The sequence below is a fragment of the Ictidomys tridecemlineatus genome, chromosome 1 (genome assembly GCF_052094955.1).
Source record: "Ictidomys tridecemlineatus isolate mIctTri1 chromosome 1, mIctTri1.hap1, whole genome shotgun sequence".
Classification (NCBI taxonomy): Eukaryota; Metazoa; Chordata; class Mammalia; order Rodentia; family Sciuridae; genus Ictidomys; species Ictidomys tridecemlineatus.
In genome coordinates, this window is record NC_135477.1 from 19,551,304 (window position 1) to 19,563,988 (window position 12,685).

The 12,685-nt window shown below is 44.6% G+C and overlaps 2 protein-coding genes across 2 annotated transcripts; both read right to left on the bottom strand.

Annotated features, from left to right (window-relative positions):
* Positions 1-1,039: 1,039 nt before the first annotated feature.
* LOC144366107 (sperm motility kinase-like) lies at positions 1,040-2,452 on the bottom strand. Its single transcript, XM_078019474.1, has one exon. The coding sequence runs from the start codon at positions 2,450-2,452 to the stop codon at positions 1,040-1,042; it is 1,413 nt and encodes a 470-aa protein (XP_077875600.1).
* Positions 2,453-10,130: 7,678 nt separating this feature from the next.
* LOC144366118 (sperm motility kinase 4A-like) lies at positions 10,131-11,543 on the bottom strand. Its single transcript, XM_078019479.1, has one exon. The coding sequence runs from the start codon at positions 11,541-11,543 to the stop codon at positions 10,131-10,133; it is 1,413 nt and encodes a 470-aa protein (XP_077875605.1).
* Positions 11,544-12,685: the final 1,142 nt, after the last annotated feature.

Below are 12,685 nucleotides of genomic sequence, written 5' to 3' on the forward strand. Positions count from 1 at the left end.
CAGAGGCTGCTGGTTTGCAAGATCCCAATAAATGATGCACCGGGGTAGCACAGCTTCAGGACTCCTGTGAGAATTGAGATGTGTGGCAGTACTGGATTTTTTCATGGAGCACAAAACAATGGGGAGAATGCCTCCAGACTTGTAAGGGCTTAATATGTGAACAAGGGGAACTAGGCATTCCATGTAAAATGTCCTTTCAATGGCTACAGTCTGATTGGCTAGAATCTGATGGGATGGGGAGGGGAGTGTTTGGGAGGAGTGAGCCCAGGAGAGTGCAATTCAGCTCATACAAGGTATATGTCACTGGGGTATTTGGCCAGCACTGCTTGATCGAAAAATCAACCTGAAGATATCCTATGAGAGCTGTTGAGAAAGAAAGTGAGGGGAGAAACCTTTGAGATTCACAGGTGAGAATCTCAGTTGTTTCAACCTTTGTTTCTTGCTATGTACATTACAGTAGGGGGCAAAAGACCAGCAAAAGTTTTCCTTATTGCCAGAGTGACCAGCTCAAAGTGAATCAAGTCTACACTGTCTGAAGGGGAGCATCTCCATCTATACTCCATCAAGGGAGCAAGTCCACATTTACATTGGCTTAAGGCAAGTGACTCCCCATCTACCCTGGCTCAAGTGGAGCGACTATATAATGAGTAGTAGAGGGAGGCACTGTGGTCCAGGCCTTGGAGAGGCTAGCTACTGGGCTCTGGCTCTAGTCCTTAGGCCTTTCTCTAAAAAAACAAAACCCGCAATTTTTTAAATCTTTGAAAAGATTTATTATAATGTTACAATGTTAAAAAAAAAAGAAAATGAAAATAAATTTCTCCCAAAGCATGGAAGAAAGGACAAAGAGCAGGACAGGGGGAAGGAAGTGTCCCAGGAAAAGTCTATGATGTGTTCCACAGAGAAAAGTCTCTTAGGATGTGTCTTCGCAGGTGGGGGCAGAGGAGTCTTCTGGTGGATGCAGATGCGCTCCTGCCTGCATCTGGGTGGAGAAGCCTGAGCCCGTCAGCAGCCGCACAGCTTAGCATCTTCCTGCTGTCCATCAGTTCTGTCTGTCTGGGCTGGGCGTTTCCACGGGAACCACTCTCTTTCTGGAGAGTGGCCCACTGAAGCAGGGTATGCAGCATAGCTGCCTGAGGCATTTGGCAATCCTCCTCCTCACCCTCTTCCAACCCGGGATTCTGTCTGGGGCTTGCCTTCTGGAGGTCTCTTGGGAGGGTGAGGGGCTGGGCACTGGGTCAGGCTGGGAGGCTAGGCTGGGAGGCAGTGTGTCCTTGAGGAAGCAGCGGAGAGTGATGGTGGGCATGCTGGCTCTTCTAGCAGGCTGCTGCTGCTGCTCACAGGGCAAGGGAAGGGCAGGCTCACTGGGAAACTTCTTGTGGCAGACCCAGGGAGGATCCTTAGGGCCTGGGTAATGCTTGGGCTTCACCTGGGCAGTGGAGGCCTCCCCTTGGGTGCTCTGGTGCTGGAGGATGCAGTAAGTGGCCATGGCATCATTGAATTTCCTTCTCACCACGGACACCCAGGTGTTGTAGTGGTCATAACCCATGTTGATCATAGTTTTCAAGATTGTGAGGTCCGGGAGTTTGGGGAGTACCTCACCAGGAGAACTGGGTGGAGCTTCCTCTCCCTGGGTCAGCCACGGGTGCCCCATTACCTGGTCTATGGTGGGCCTCTGCTTGGGGTCCACTTTGAGTATCTCACGGATGAGGCTCTTGGCTTCCTTGGAGACATGTGAAGGAATGATGTACCTTCCCAACCTGATGAGTTTCTTCAGCTTGCTGTCGGTGCTTGCCTCAAAGGGCCAGATCCCTGTGAGCATTGAATAGAGGACCACACCCAAGCTCCAGATGTCTGCCGGGGGGCCCTCATATTCTTGATGACAGATAATTTCTGGGGGAACATAGAGGAGAGTGCCAAAGAATTTATTGAGCTTCTTTCCAGCTGTGACTCTGGTGCTCAGGCCAAAGTCAATGAGCTTCACATTGCGTTCGTCATCCACCATCACGTTCTCCGGCTTCAGGTCCAGGTGCACGATGCCCTTCTGGTGGCAGTACTGCACAGCCTGCCCGATCTGCCTAAACATTCTGCGGGCCTCCTCCTCGTCCATGCCAGTTGTTGGGATGAAATCCCAAAGCTCTCCCCCACCTGCGTGCTCCATGATGAGGTAGAGGTATTTCTTGGTCTCCATAACCTGAAAGAGATGGATCACATTTGGGTGGTCCAATTCCGCCATCATCTCTGGTTCAGATAGCAAGGTGAATTTCGTGGCTCCTTTGGCCAAGACCTTCACTGCAACCTGTGTCCCAGTAAGAAGATGGCGGGCAAGTTTCAACTGGGCAAAGCCCCCTTCCCCAATGTCCTTCAGGACCATGTAATGGTCCGTGAAGGCAGGCTCAGAGCAAGAGCTCTGCTCCTGCAGCTCTACTCTGCTCTGACTACACTGATCTCTCATCCTAAACAGGAACAAGGATGCTAGATAAACTAAAAAAAATATAATAAACCAAAACAAAAAACTAAAACAAAAAAACCAGAAAATGAAAGCAAAGAAAACAAAAGGGAGAAAAAAAACCCAAATCAAAAAACCCAATATACAAAGACCACAACCAGCCACCAATCACCAACCACCAACCACCACCAAACGCTCTAACTATCTGGGAGTCCGACAGGTCACCACCAAGAGCTTCCTGTACTTATGGACAAAAAACCCAGCCACGGCCACTCTCTTATATACCCGCAGGTTGAGATCGCCTCACAGTGGCTCCTTGTGAGATCAGAGCCAGAAATCACTCAGGCACACCCAGGCATAACCCCCAGGGGTCATCTCACTTTTGGGCCTCCAGGAGCTTTCCAACTTTCATAATAACTTTCCAACTTTCATAATAGAACAAGAAAGGACCCTGGAAGGTCTTTTGCTTCAGTGCGTTTTGGAGACTGATATTTACTGATTTACAATTTAAAATTTGTACAATATTCAGTGGTCTTTTCATTTTGAGTCTGAAAATCTGTAATCACTTTGTGGCTTTGAATGGCCTCATTCTATCTATGCTCTAGATTCCTGCTTTTTATTGCTCTGGACTGAGCATTTTTCCTCCACTGGGCCCTTACTCCATGATGGACTACCTGTCCTTGGGCAGAGCAATGGAGTGAGCCATCTAGAAACAGAGACCTCTGGAACTGTTAGCCCCACAGAATCTTCTCCTCCTCCAAGTTGTTCTTGTTGGATATTTTGGTCAAAGAGACAAGAGAGATAATTAAAATACAGCCATACATCACTGCACAGCTTGATAAATGAAATTGTGTGTGTGTGTGTGTGTGTGTGTGTGTGTGTGTGTGTGTGTGCCCACACTTGTGCAGTTCTGGGAAGTGAACCAGGTTCTTGCACATACTGGAGAAGCTCTTGTAATGTGCACATCCCATCCTTGGGGTTGGGGCTTTCTGGCCTAACCAGCTCTCAATCCTGTTACATTGAGGCTGAACTGAATACAGGAATTTTGGAGGGATACCTACATTCAAACCAGAGCACATGATAAACCAGAACCCATGGAATTTGTCCCCACTAGATGTGTCCTGTGTGAGGGGAGTCCTTCTTATTGCAGTAAAGGACTAATATTAGATAGGAACTCACATCTTGATGGAGACAGAAAGAAACCTGGTAAAATAAATTTGTGACAATTATTAAAAAAAAAGAGTGCTATTTTTGTTTTCTACAAGACATAAAGAATATGAAAGCACCCCAGTTTTCTTCTCTAGTATCAAATAAGTAGCCTATATAACACTGTAACATGAATGAATGAGGGAGAGGTGTAGAAGAGGTACAGAAGCCTCATCTGAGTACTACTGAAGTCATGCTGCTAAAGATTCACACCAGAGTGGCATCTCTTTCTCATGTTAAATGGAACCCCCATGGGAAACACAAGGAAGTCCTTGTAGAGCATACCCAACATGAGAGGTTAGGGAATTGAAATGCTTCACTATCATGAACTTAATAGGAGGAAAGATAATCAAAGAAGCAAGGCGTATTAAATAAAAGCTTGTGATGTTCTTATAAGGACACAAGACATGCTGACCCAAGGGTCCACACTTTTGTCCTTATAAGGACAAAAGCCACAGCAAACCAAAGGCCTAGTTTTGATCTCCTTATAAGGACACATGCCATTCTAAACCAGGGCCCCTCCATGATCTCGTTATAAGGGCACAAGTCAAGGTAAGCCAGGTCCCCACCCAGATATCCTTAAAAGGCCACAAACCAAGCGGAACCAAGACCCCACCCTGATATCCATTTATGACACAAACCACACTGAACCAAGAGCCCCATCCTGATCTCTAGAGACAGGAAGACCCCTCCAGAGAAACCCAGAGCCTCCTCTTCCCAATGACATGCTAGAAAGACAAAAGCTAGCAGATCTGAGCTCATAAGTGCTTGGTACATAGGCATCTCTCCATAATATCTGATAGCATATTAATGAATGCAAGAGTGCATGTATATGGTATAGCTAGCTACAGGAACCTCTCAACTTCTGACACTGAAATTCTCTATCTCCTGAGAGTAATAAAACTGTGCTTTGGTTAAGGTATATTTTATCAAGTATCTACCTGAGCAGATGATTGTTAAGAACCTGGGTTGATGTGTGACCTTGACAAACTACTTCAACTCTGTAAAACTCAGTTATTCATACAGAGCATTCAAAGTACATAGTAGGAGTTCAACATGTTGGTTTCTTCAGTAGAGAGATTTATGGTCGCATCTGACTCTTCAGAGGAGTTTTTCAGAGGATATGTTCAGCCTTTAAAAACTGGCCAGTTCTACAGTGTACTATGTAACAGGGTCATTTGTTAAGAAAGTTGGGCTCAGAGGCAGTTGATTGAAACTTAGCACTAATAATATGGGAACTGCCTCTCTATTCTCACAACCTAACTTAGAAATCTAAAAGTTTTTTGTTCTTGGAATACTCTAAAGACAGCAAAACTCCCCAATTTATAGATTCTAACTCTCCATTACATTTCTGAGGGCTTGTGAATTGCCCTGACCTTCCATTTTTGAAAGTAGATTTTCTCCTTAGCCTTCCACTGTACTGGACCAAACTCTTAATTACTATGTATTATTAAATCCTCTTAAATTAAGATGTGGGAAAATGTGTGTCCTGTAATTTCATCAAGCTTGTAAAACCATGTTTATTCACAGGTAGAAAGGGCAGAGTGTCTTTCATCTACTACATAAAACCACCATCAAATAACAGGAAATGCTACACTGCTCCCTGCAGTGCATGGAAACTGCTTGAAATATCCTCCATAGTACTAAGGTATTTGAAAATAGATTTATATTACATTACTAACATTATATCAGTGGAAAAGTTTCCATGTACATGAATACAAAGACCTGCACTGCTAAACCTGAGAAACTAGTGAGTGGCAATGGTGGAATTAAAAAAAAGACAAACACATAGATATTGAGAGAAAGCTGGCATCAGGTGGAACACTGCATTCTGATGGAGAAAAGGATGACCCAGAGATGGAACAGGAAGTTTATTATGTAGGGCCTCATAATTGTTTGTGTCCTGGAAACTTACAGGGACAGAAACATTCTTGTAGCTATTTCACTATTGCAATGCTAGGAGCTTACTATGGCACTAAGAAAGCACATTTTCCTAAGTTTCCACTTAACTAAAGCCAAAAAACAAAAGCAAAAAATAAATGAATAAAAATTAAAAAACCCTACAGTATTCAAAGACCACCACCACCAGTCACTAGCCACCAACAAACGTGCTAACTATGACCACCACCACCAGTCACTAGCCACCAACAAACGTGCTAACTATCTGGGAGTCTGATAGGTTACAACCAAGAGCTTCCTGTACTTATTAACAAAACACCAGATGCAGTCATGCTCTTATATACCTGCAGTTTGAAATTCCCTCACAAGCCTGTCATCCCAGCCATTCGGGAGGCTGAGACAAGAGGATCATGAGTTCAAAGCCAGCCTCAGTACAGTGAGACTCTGTCCCTAAATACAATGAAGGGCTGGGGATGTGGCTCAGGGGTTGAGTGCCACTGAATTCAATCCCTGATACCAAAAACATAAATAAATAAATAAATAAATAAATAAAACCCCCAAAACCCCCCATACCTCACAATGTCACAATGGCTCTTTGTGAGGTCAGAGCCAGACAACCACCCAGTGGTTATCTCATTATGGGCCTCCAGGGCCTTTCTCACTTTCATAATATGAATAAGAAAGAACTCTGAAAGGGCTTTTGTTTCAGTGGGTTTTGGAGACTGATATTTTCTTCTTTAGAATTTAAAATCTGTAGGATACTTCAGTGGTCTTTTCATTTTGAGTCTGAAAATCTGTAATCACTTTGTGGCTTTGAAAAATATCATGTCCACACTCAAGTTTCTGCTTCTTTACTGCTCTGAACTGAGCAGCTTTCCTCCCCTGGACCCTTACCCCATGATGGACTACCTGTCCTTGGGCAGAGCAATGGAGTCAGCCATCTAGGAACCATAGCGCATAATAAATAAGAGCCCAGTGAGTTGGCCCCCACTAGATGTGCCCTGTGTGAGGGGAGTGGTCCATGTTGCATTGAAGAACATTAGATAGGGACTAAGATCTTGATAAAGGCAGAAAGATCCCTGGTAAAGCAAATTCATGATAATTATAAAAGCTAGCGCTACTTTTCTTTTCTACAAGGGTGAGAATAGCGTATCAGAACACCCCAATTTTATTTCATGGTATTGGATAAATGCCATATGTAACACTGTAACATTAGTAACTGAGGAAGAAGGGTTGGAGAGCCATGTCTGTACATTGCTATGCATTCAGGCCAGTGTGGCATCTATTTCTCATGTTAAATGAAACTTCTGTGAGAGTCTCTTTCTTAGCCTTACCAGGCTTCTTTAGAAAATAAGGTGTGTGGGTGCCAAGACCTTGAGTCAGGGCTCAGAGATCTTGGGACTTGAGATCCACTGGCACTTGGGAGTTGAAGAAGTCACAGTGTAGGATTACAGGATTCTAATGGCACCCTATATCCTGTCCAGCAGGACATCAAAGCAACTCAGAGTAAACCAGAGTTGTGTCCTGGTTCAGCTGGTGTACACACCTGGGACTGAGTACCAGAGGTGGTGCATCCTGCCTGCCCTGCCAGAAACTGGTGAGCCTGAGTATCCTGTAGGCTGTCAGCTGTAGCCAGTCAGCATCTGGATTCACATCACCCCATCCACTGGCCCCAAATGTCCTACCATGTATGAAGAAAAGGATGAAACAAACATCTTCCCTCCCATAGTGTTACCCAGCAGCCGCTGGGAGATCCAGCTATAGTCTTCTTTAAGTGTTCATTTCTCAGGATACAGCAGGACCTTCAACTAAGCTTTGTAATAATCATTGTACTTTTTTGAGCCTTTATTATGTCTTACACACTAGAAAGGATATGCATTCTCTATTTGAAACAACATAACAATCCCAAACTTAAAAAAAAGCTGCTAAATATTATTCATTGGTTTTATACAGTGACAAATAAGTTTGAAAAATGCTGATCATCAATTCAGTGATATAAATGGTAATTCTCCAAAAATGGAATCCATGTAAAATTTTCCAACCTTAGTCCTAGGGCAACTTGGAGTAACTGGGTATTTTAAGGAACACAAAATTAAAGCTTGAGGAGATGGTATTTAAGTGAGTCAACAGACAATATGTCATGGTGGAACTCATGCCACTATCTTTGAAAATGGAAACTCATGATATACAGGGATGGCCAATGATTTCTTAAGGTAGCTCTGTTTATTCTCATAAGAGTGGCATCTACTTTAAAACTCTCCAAAGAAGGCTGTGGTGATATCATATGAGCAAGGAGCTTGCTTCTCACTCCAAGTCACATGTGCAAAGTAGAAAGATGCCAAACCACTGGGAGGTTCCCAGGCTGCCCCTCTGCTGTGTGAACATTCTCTAAGAATTTGAAAGGCTCTTTCCAGAGTGCAACACTGCATGGGGCCAAGGACCAAAGCCACTAGGTATATTGATACCCCAGAATCCATACAAGCTGCAACCCAAACCTTGTTCTGTTTTTCTAAATTTGCTTCCTAAAGACAACCTTCTTTACTTTTCTCCTTCTTATATCATCAAAATATTTCAGTCACATTTACACATCTTTTATACAACTTCATATTCATTTCACCCATTGGCTTTGAAGAACTTCCATTGTTGATTAAAATATTTCACATCTTCTGAACTCTCTAGTGATTCTGATCAGATTAAAATTGACCATATGTTTACGACTTGGGACAGATCAGGAAGGAACTTTCTCAGCATAGTGTAAAGGTTGCCTTAGTTAAATACACCATTTGAAAATGGTGTAATCATGTTATAAATTATTATGTATTCATTAAATTATATATTCATAAACATGTGGCAAGCCTGGGTCTGAGCATTATCCAACTTACATCTTAAGTTGAACCTTTAGCCCTATCTGAGGGACCTACTACAGCTCATATTCACATTTGTGAAAGTGAAGCACAGGAGGTTAAATCAGGAATTATAGCTCACACAGCCTGGCTTCCAGAGTCTTCAGTGTTAACAAGAAATTCTCAACAAACCTTTTACTAGTAAAATTGTCATCTGTATGACCATGGTCTTCATAAGCAAACAACATTCTCAACTGAAATAGTAATTGGTCCATGCTAGGGTTGCTTTCTGACCAACTCTTCAGGACATACTTGGAATCATTTCACTCTGGGCAAAATTTGTTAACGGAGCCAGGTTATTATAAGACTAAAGTTTTTAAAAATTGAACTATGAAACTTGGAGTTATTCTAAATGCTCCCATCCCAATTGATAGTAGAAGCAAATGTCACTCCATTTTGGTTTATGACTTCATCCTGTAAAACAACCATGCCAAGTAGAAGAGTCATGACTGGGGAAGATGTTATTTCTTTTGCTATAGAAATCTTTAAGAACAAGGAACTACCTAATGGGACATTGTTTCTGTAACTAGGGGTGACTGGGCTGTGATTGGTTAGGCTTCCCTCCTTTGACTGCACTGTCCTTCTGTAACCTGGCTTGCTTGCATTGGCTAGACCCCCCTGAACATCCCTTTTGCAGTTTTCAGGCTTATAAGGAGTGCCCTTGCAATTGTTCTGGTCAGCCGTCACCAGTGTGCTTCAATAAAGGCTTGATTCGATTATACGTGAGTGGTTGTGAGTGGTCTGTAAGTCAGTGTATGAAACCCTGGGATGAAGCCCTGGGACGAAGCTTTAACAAAATAAAATTCTCACAGCTATATTTGGCATCTTGAAAGCAATTTTCTGGATAAACACATAACATTTTTTTCCAACCAAGTTTATCCAGAAAATTGCTGTTATATTAATTGCTGTTATATTATAATATGGTAATTCTTTGATCTGAGGTTTACAAATAATATCATTAACCAGAGAGTACATAGAGTACTTTTACTTTTTTGTTATCAATTTCTGACCACTAAAGGTCAATTTCTGACCACTAAAGGTAAAGGCAGGAAGAAGCTGCCAGAGCTAGCAATGGCAGGGCTGGAAGGTTCAGGAAGCCTCCTGTGCAACCCACTGTACCCCCACACTTCAGGCCTGAAGACGAGGAAAAGATCTGGTCAAAGTGACCAGCTCAAAGTGAATCAAGTCTACACTGTCTCAAGGGTAGCAAGTCCACATTTACATTGGCTTGAGGCCAGTGAGTCCCCATGTACCCTGGCTCAATGGCTCAAGTTGAGCGACTATATAATTAGTAGAGGGAGGCACTGTGGTCCAGGCCTTGGAGAGGCTAGCTACTGGTCTCTGGATCTAGTCCTTAGGCCTTTCTCTAAAAAAACAAAACCCACAATTTTTTAAATCTTTGAAACAACTTTTTATTATACAATGTTAAATAAAAAATAAAAAAAATAAATTTCTCCCAAAGCATGGAAGAAAGGACAAAGAGCAGGACAGGGGGAAGGAAGTGTCCCAGGGAAAAGTCTATGATGTGTTCCACAGAGAAAAGTCTCTTAGGATGCGTCTTCGCAGGTGGGGGCAGAGGAGTCTTCTGGTGGATGCAGATGCGCTCCTGCCTGGATCTGGGTGGAGAAGCCTGAGCCCGTCAGCAGCCGCACAGCTTAGCATCTTCCTGCTGTCCATCAGTTCTGTCTGTCTGGGCTGGGCGTTTCCACGGGAACCACTCTCTTTCTGGAGAGTGGCCCACGGAAGCAGGGTATGCAGCATAGCTGCCTGAGGCATTTGGCAATCCTCCTCCTCACCCTCTTCCAACCCGGGATTCTGTCTGGGGCTTGCCTTCTGGAGGTCTCTTGGGAGGGTGAGGGGCTGGGCACTGGGTCAGGCTGGGAGGCTGGGCTGGGAGGCAGTGTGTCCTTGAGGAAGCAGCGGAGAGTGATGGTGGGCATGCTGGCTCTTCTAGCAGGCTGCTGCTGCTGCTCACAGGGCAAGGGAAGGGCAGGCTCACTAGGAAACTTCTTGTGGCAGACCCAGGGAGGATCCTTAGGGCCTGGGTAATGCTTGGGCTTCACCTGGGCAGTGGAGGCCTCCCCTTGGGTGCTCTGGTGCTGGAGGATGCGGTAAGTGGCCATGGCATCATTGAATTTCCTTCTCACCACGGACACCCAGGTGTTATAGTGGTCATAACCCATGTTGATCATAGTTTTCAAGATTGTGAGGTCCGGGAGTTTGGGGAGTACCTCACAAGGAGAACTGGGTGGAGCTTCCTCACCCTGGGTCAGCCACGGGTGCCCCATTACCTGGTCTATGGTGGGCCTCTGCTTGGGGTCCACTTTGAGTATCTCACGGATGAGGCTCTTGGCTTCCTTGGAGACATGTGAAGGAATGATGTACCTTCCCAACCTGATGAGTTTCTTCAGCTTGCTATCGGTGCTTGCCTCAAAGGGCCAGATCCCTGTGAGCATTGAATAGAGGACCACACCCAAGCTCCAGATGTCTGCCGGGGGGCCCTCATATTCTTGATGACAGATAATTTCTGGGGGAACATAGAGGAGAGTGCCAAAGAATTTATTGAGCTTCTTTCCAGCTGTGACTCTGGTGCTCAGGCCAAAGTCAATGAGCTTCACATTGCGTTCGTCATCCACCATCACGTTCTCCGGCTTCAGGTCCAGGTGCACGATGCCCTTCTGGTGGCAGTACTGCACGGCCTGCCCGATCTGCCTAAACATTCTGCGGGCCTCCTCCTCATCCATGCCAGTTGTTGGGATGAAATCCCAAAGCTCTCCCCCACCTGCGTGCTCCATGATGAGGTAGAGGTATTTCTTGGTCTCCATGACCTGAAAGAGATGGATCACATTTGGGTGGTCCAATTCCGCCATCATCTCTGGTTCAGATAGCAAGGTGAATTTCGTGGCTCCTTTGGCCAAGACCTTCACTGCAACCTGTGTCCCAGTAAGAAGATGGCGGGCAAGTTTCAACTGGGCAAAGCCCCCTTCCCCAATGTCCTTCAGGACCATGTAATGGTCCGTGAAGGCAGGCTCAGAGCAAGAGCTCTGCTCCTGCAGCTCTACTCTGCTCTGACTACACTGATCTCTCATCCTAAACAGGAACAAGGATGCTAGATAAACTAAAAAAAAAATAATAAACCAAAACAAAAAACCAAAACAAAAAACCAGAAAAAGAAAGCAAAGAAAACAAAAGGGAGAAAAAAAAAACCCAAATCAAAAAACCCAATATACAAAGACCACAACCAGCCACCAATCACCAACCACCAACCACCACCAAACGCTCTAACTATCTGGGAGTCCGACAGGTCACCACCAAGAGCTTCCTGTACTTATGGACAAAAAACCCAGCCACGGCCACTCTCTTATATACCCGCAGGTTGAGATCGCCTCACAGTGGCTCCTTGTGAGATCAGAGCCAGAAATCACTCAGGCACACCCAGGCATAACCCCCAGGGGTCATCTCACTTTTGGGCCTCCAGGAGCTTTCCAACTTTCATAATAACTTTCCACCTTTCATAAGAGAACAAGAAAGGACCCTGGAAGGTCTTTTGCTTCAGTGGGTTTTGGAGACTGATATTTACTGGTTTAGAATTTAAAATTTGTACGATATTCAGTGGTCTTTTCATTTTTGAGTCTGAAAATCTGTAATCACTTTGTGGCTTTGAATGGCCTCATTCTATCTATGCTCAAGATTCCTGCTTTTTATTGCTCTGCACTGAGCATCTTTCCTCCACTGGGCCCTTACTCCATGATGGACTACCTGTCCTTGGGCAGAGCAATGGAGTGAGCCATCTAGTAACTGAGACCTCTGGGACTGTTAGCCCCACAGAATCTTCTCCTCCTCCAAGTTGTTCTTGTTGCATATTTTGGTCAAAGAGACAAAAGAGATAATTAAAATACAGCCATACATCACTGCACAGCTTGATAAATGAAATTGTGTGTGTGTGTGTGTGTGTGTGTGTGTGTGTGTGTGTGTCCACACTTGTGCAGTTCTGGGAAGTGAACCAGGTTCTTTCACATACTGGAGAAGCTCTTGTAATGTGCACATCCCATCCTTGGGGTTGGGGCTTTCTGGCCTAACCAGCTCTCAATCCTGTTACATTGAGGCTGAACTGAATACAAGAATTTTGGAGGGATACCTACATTCAAACCAGAGCACATGATAAACCAGAACCCATGGAATTGTTCCCCACTAGATGTGTCCTGTGTGAGGGGAGTCCTTCATGTTGCGC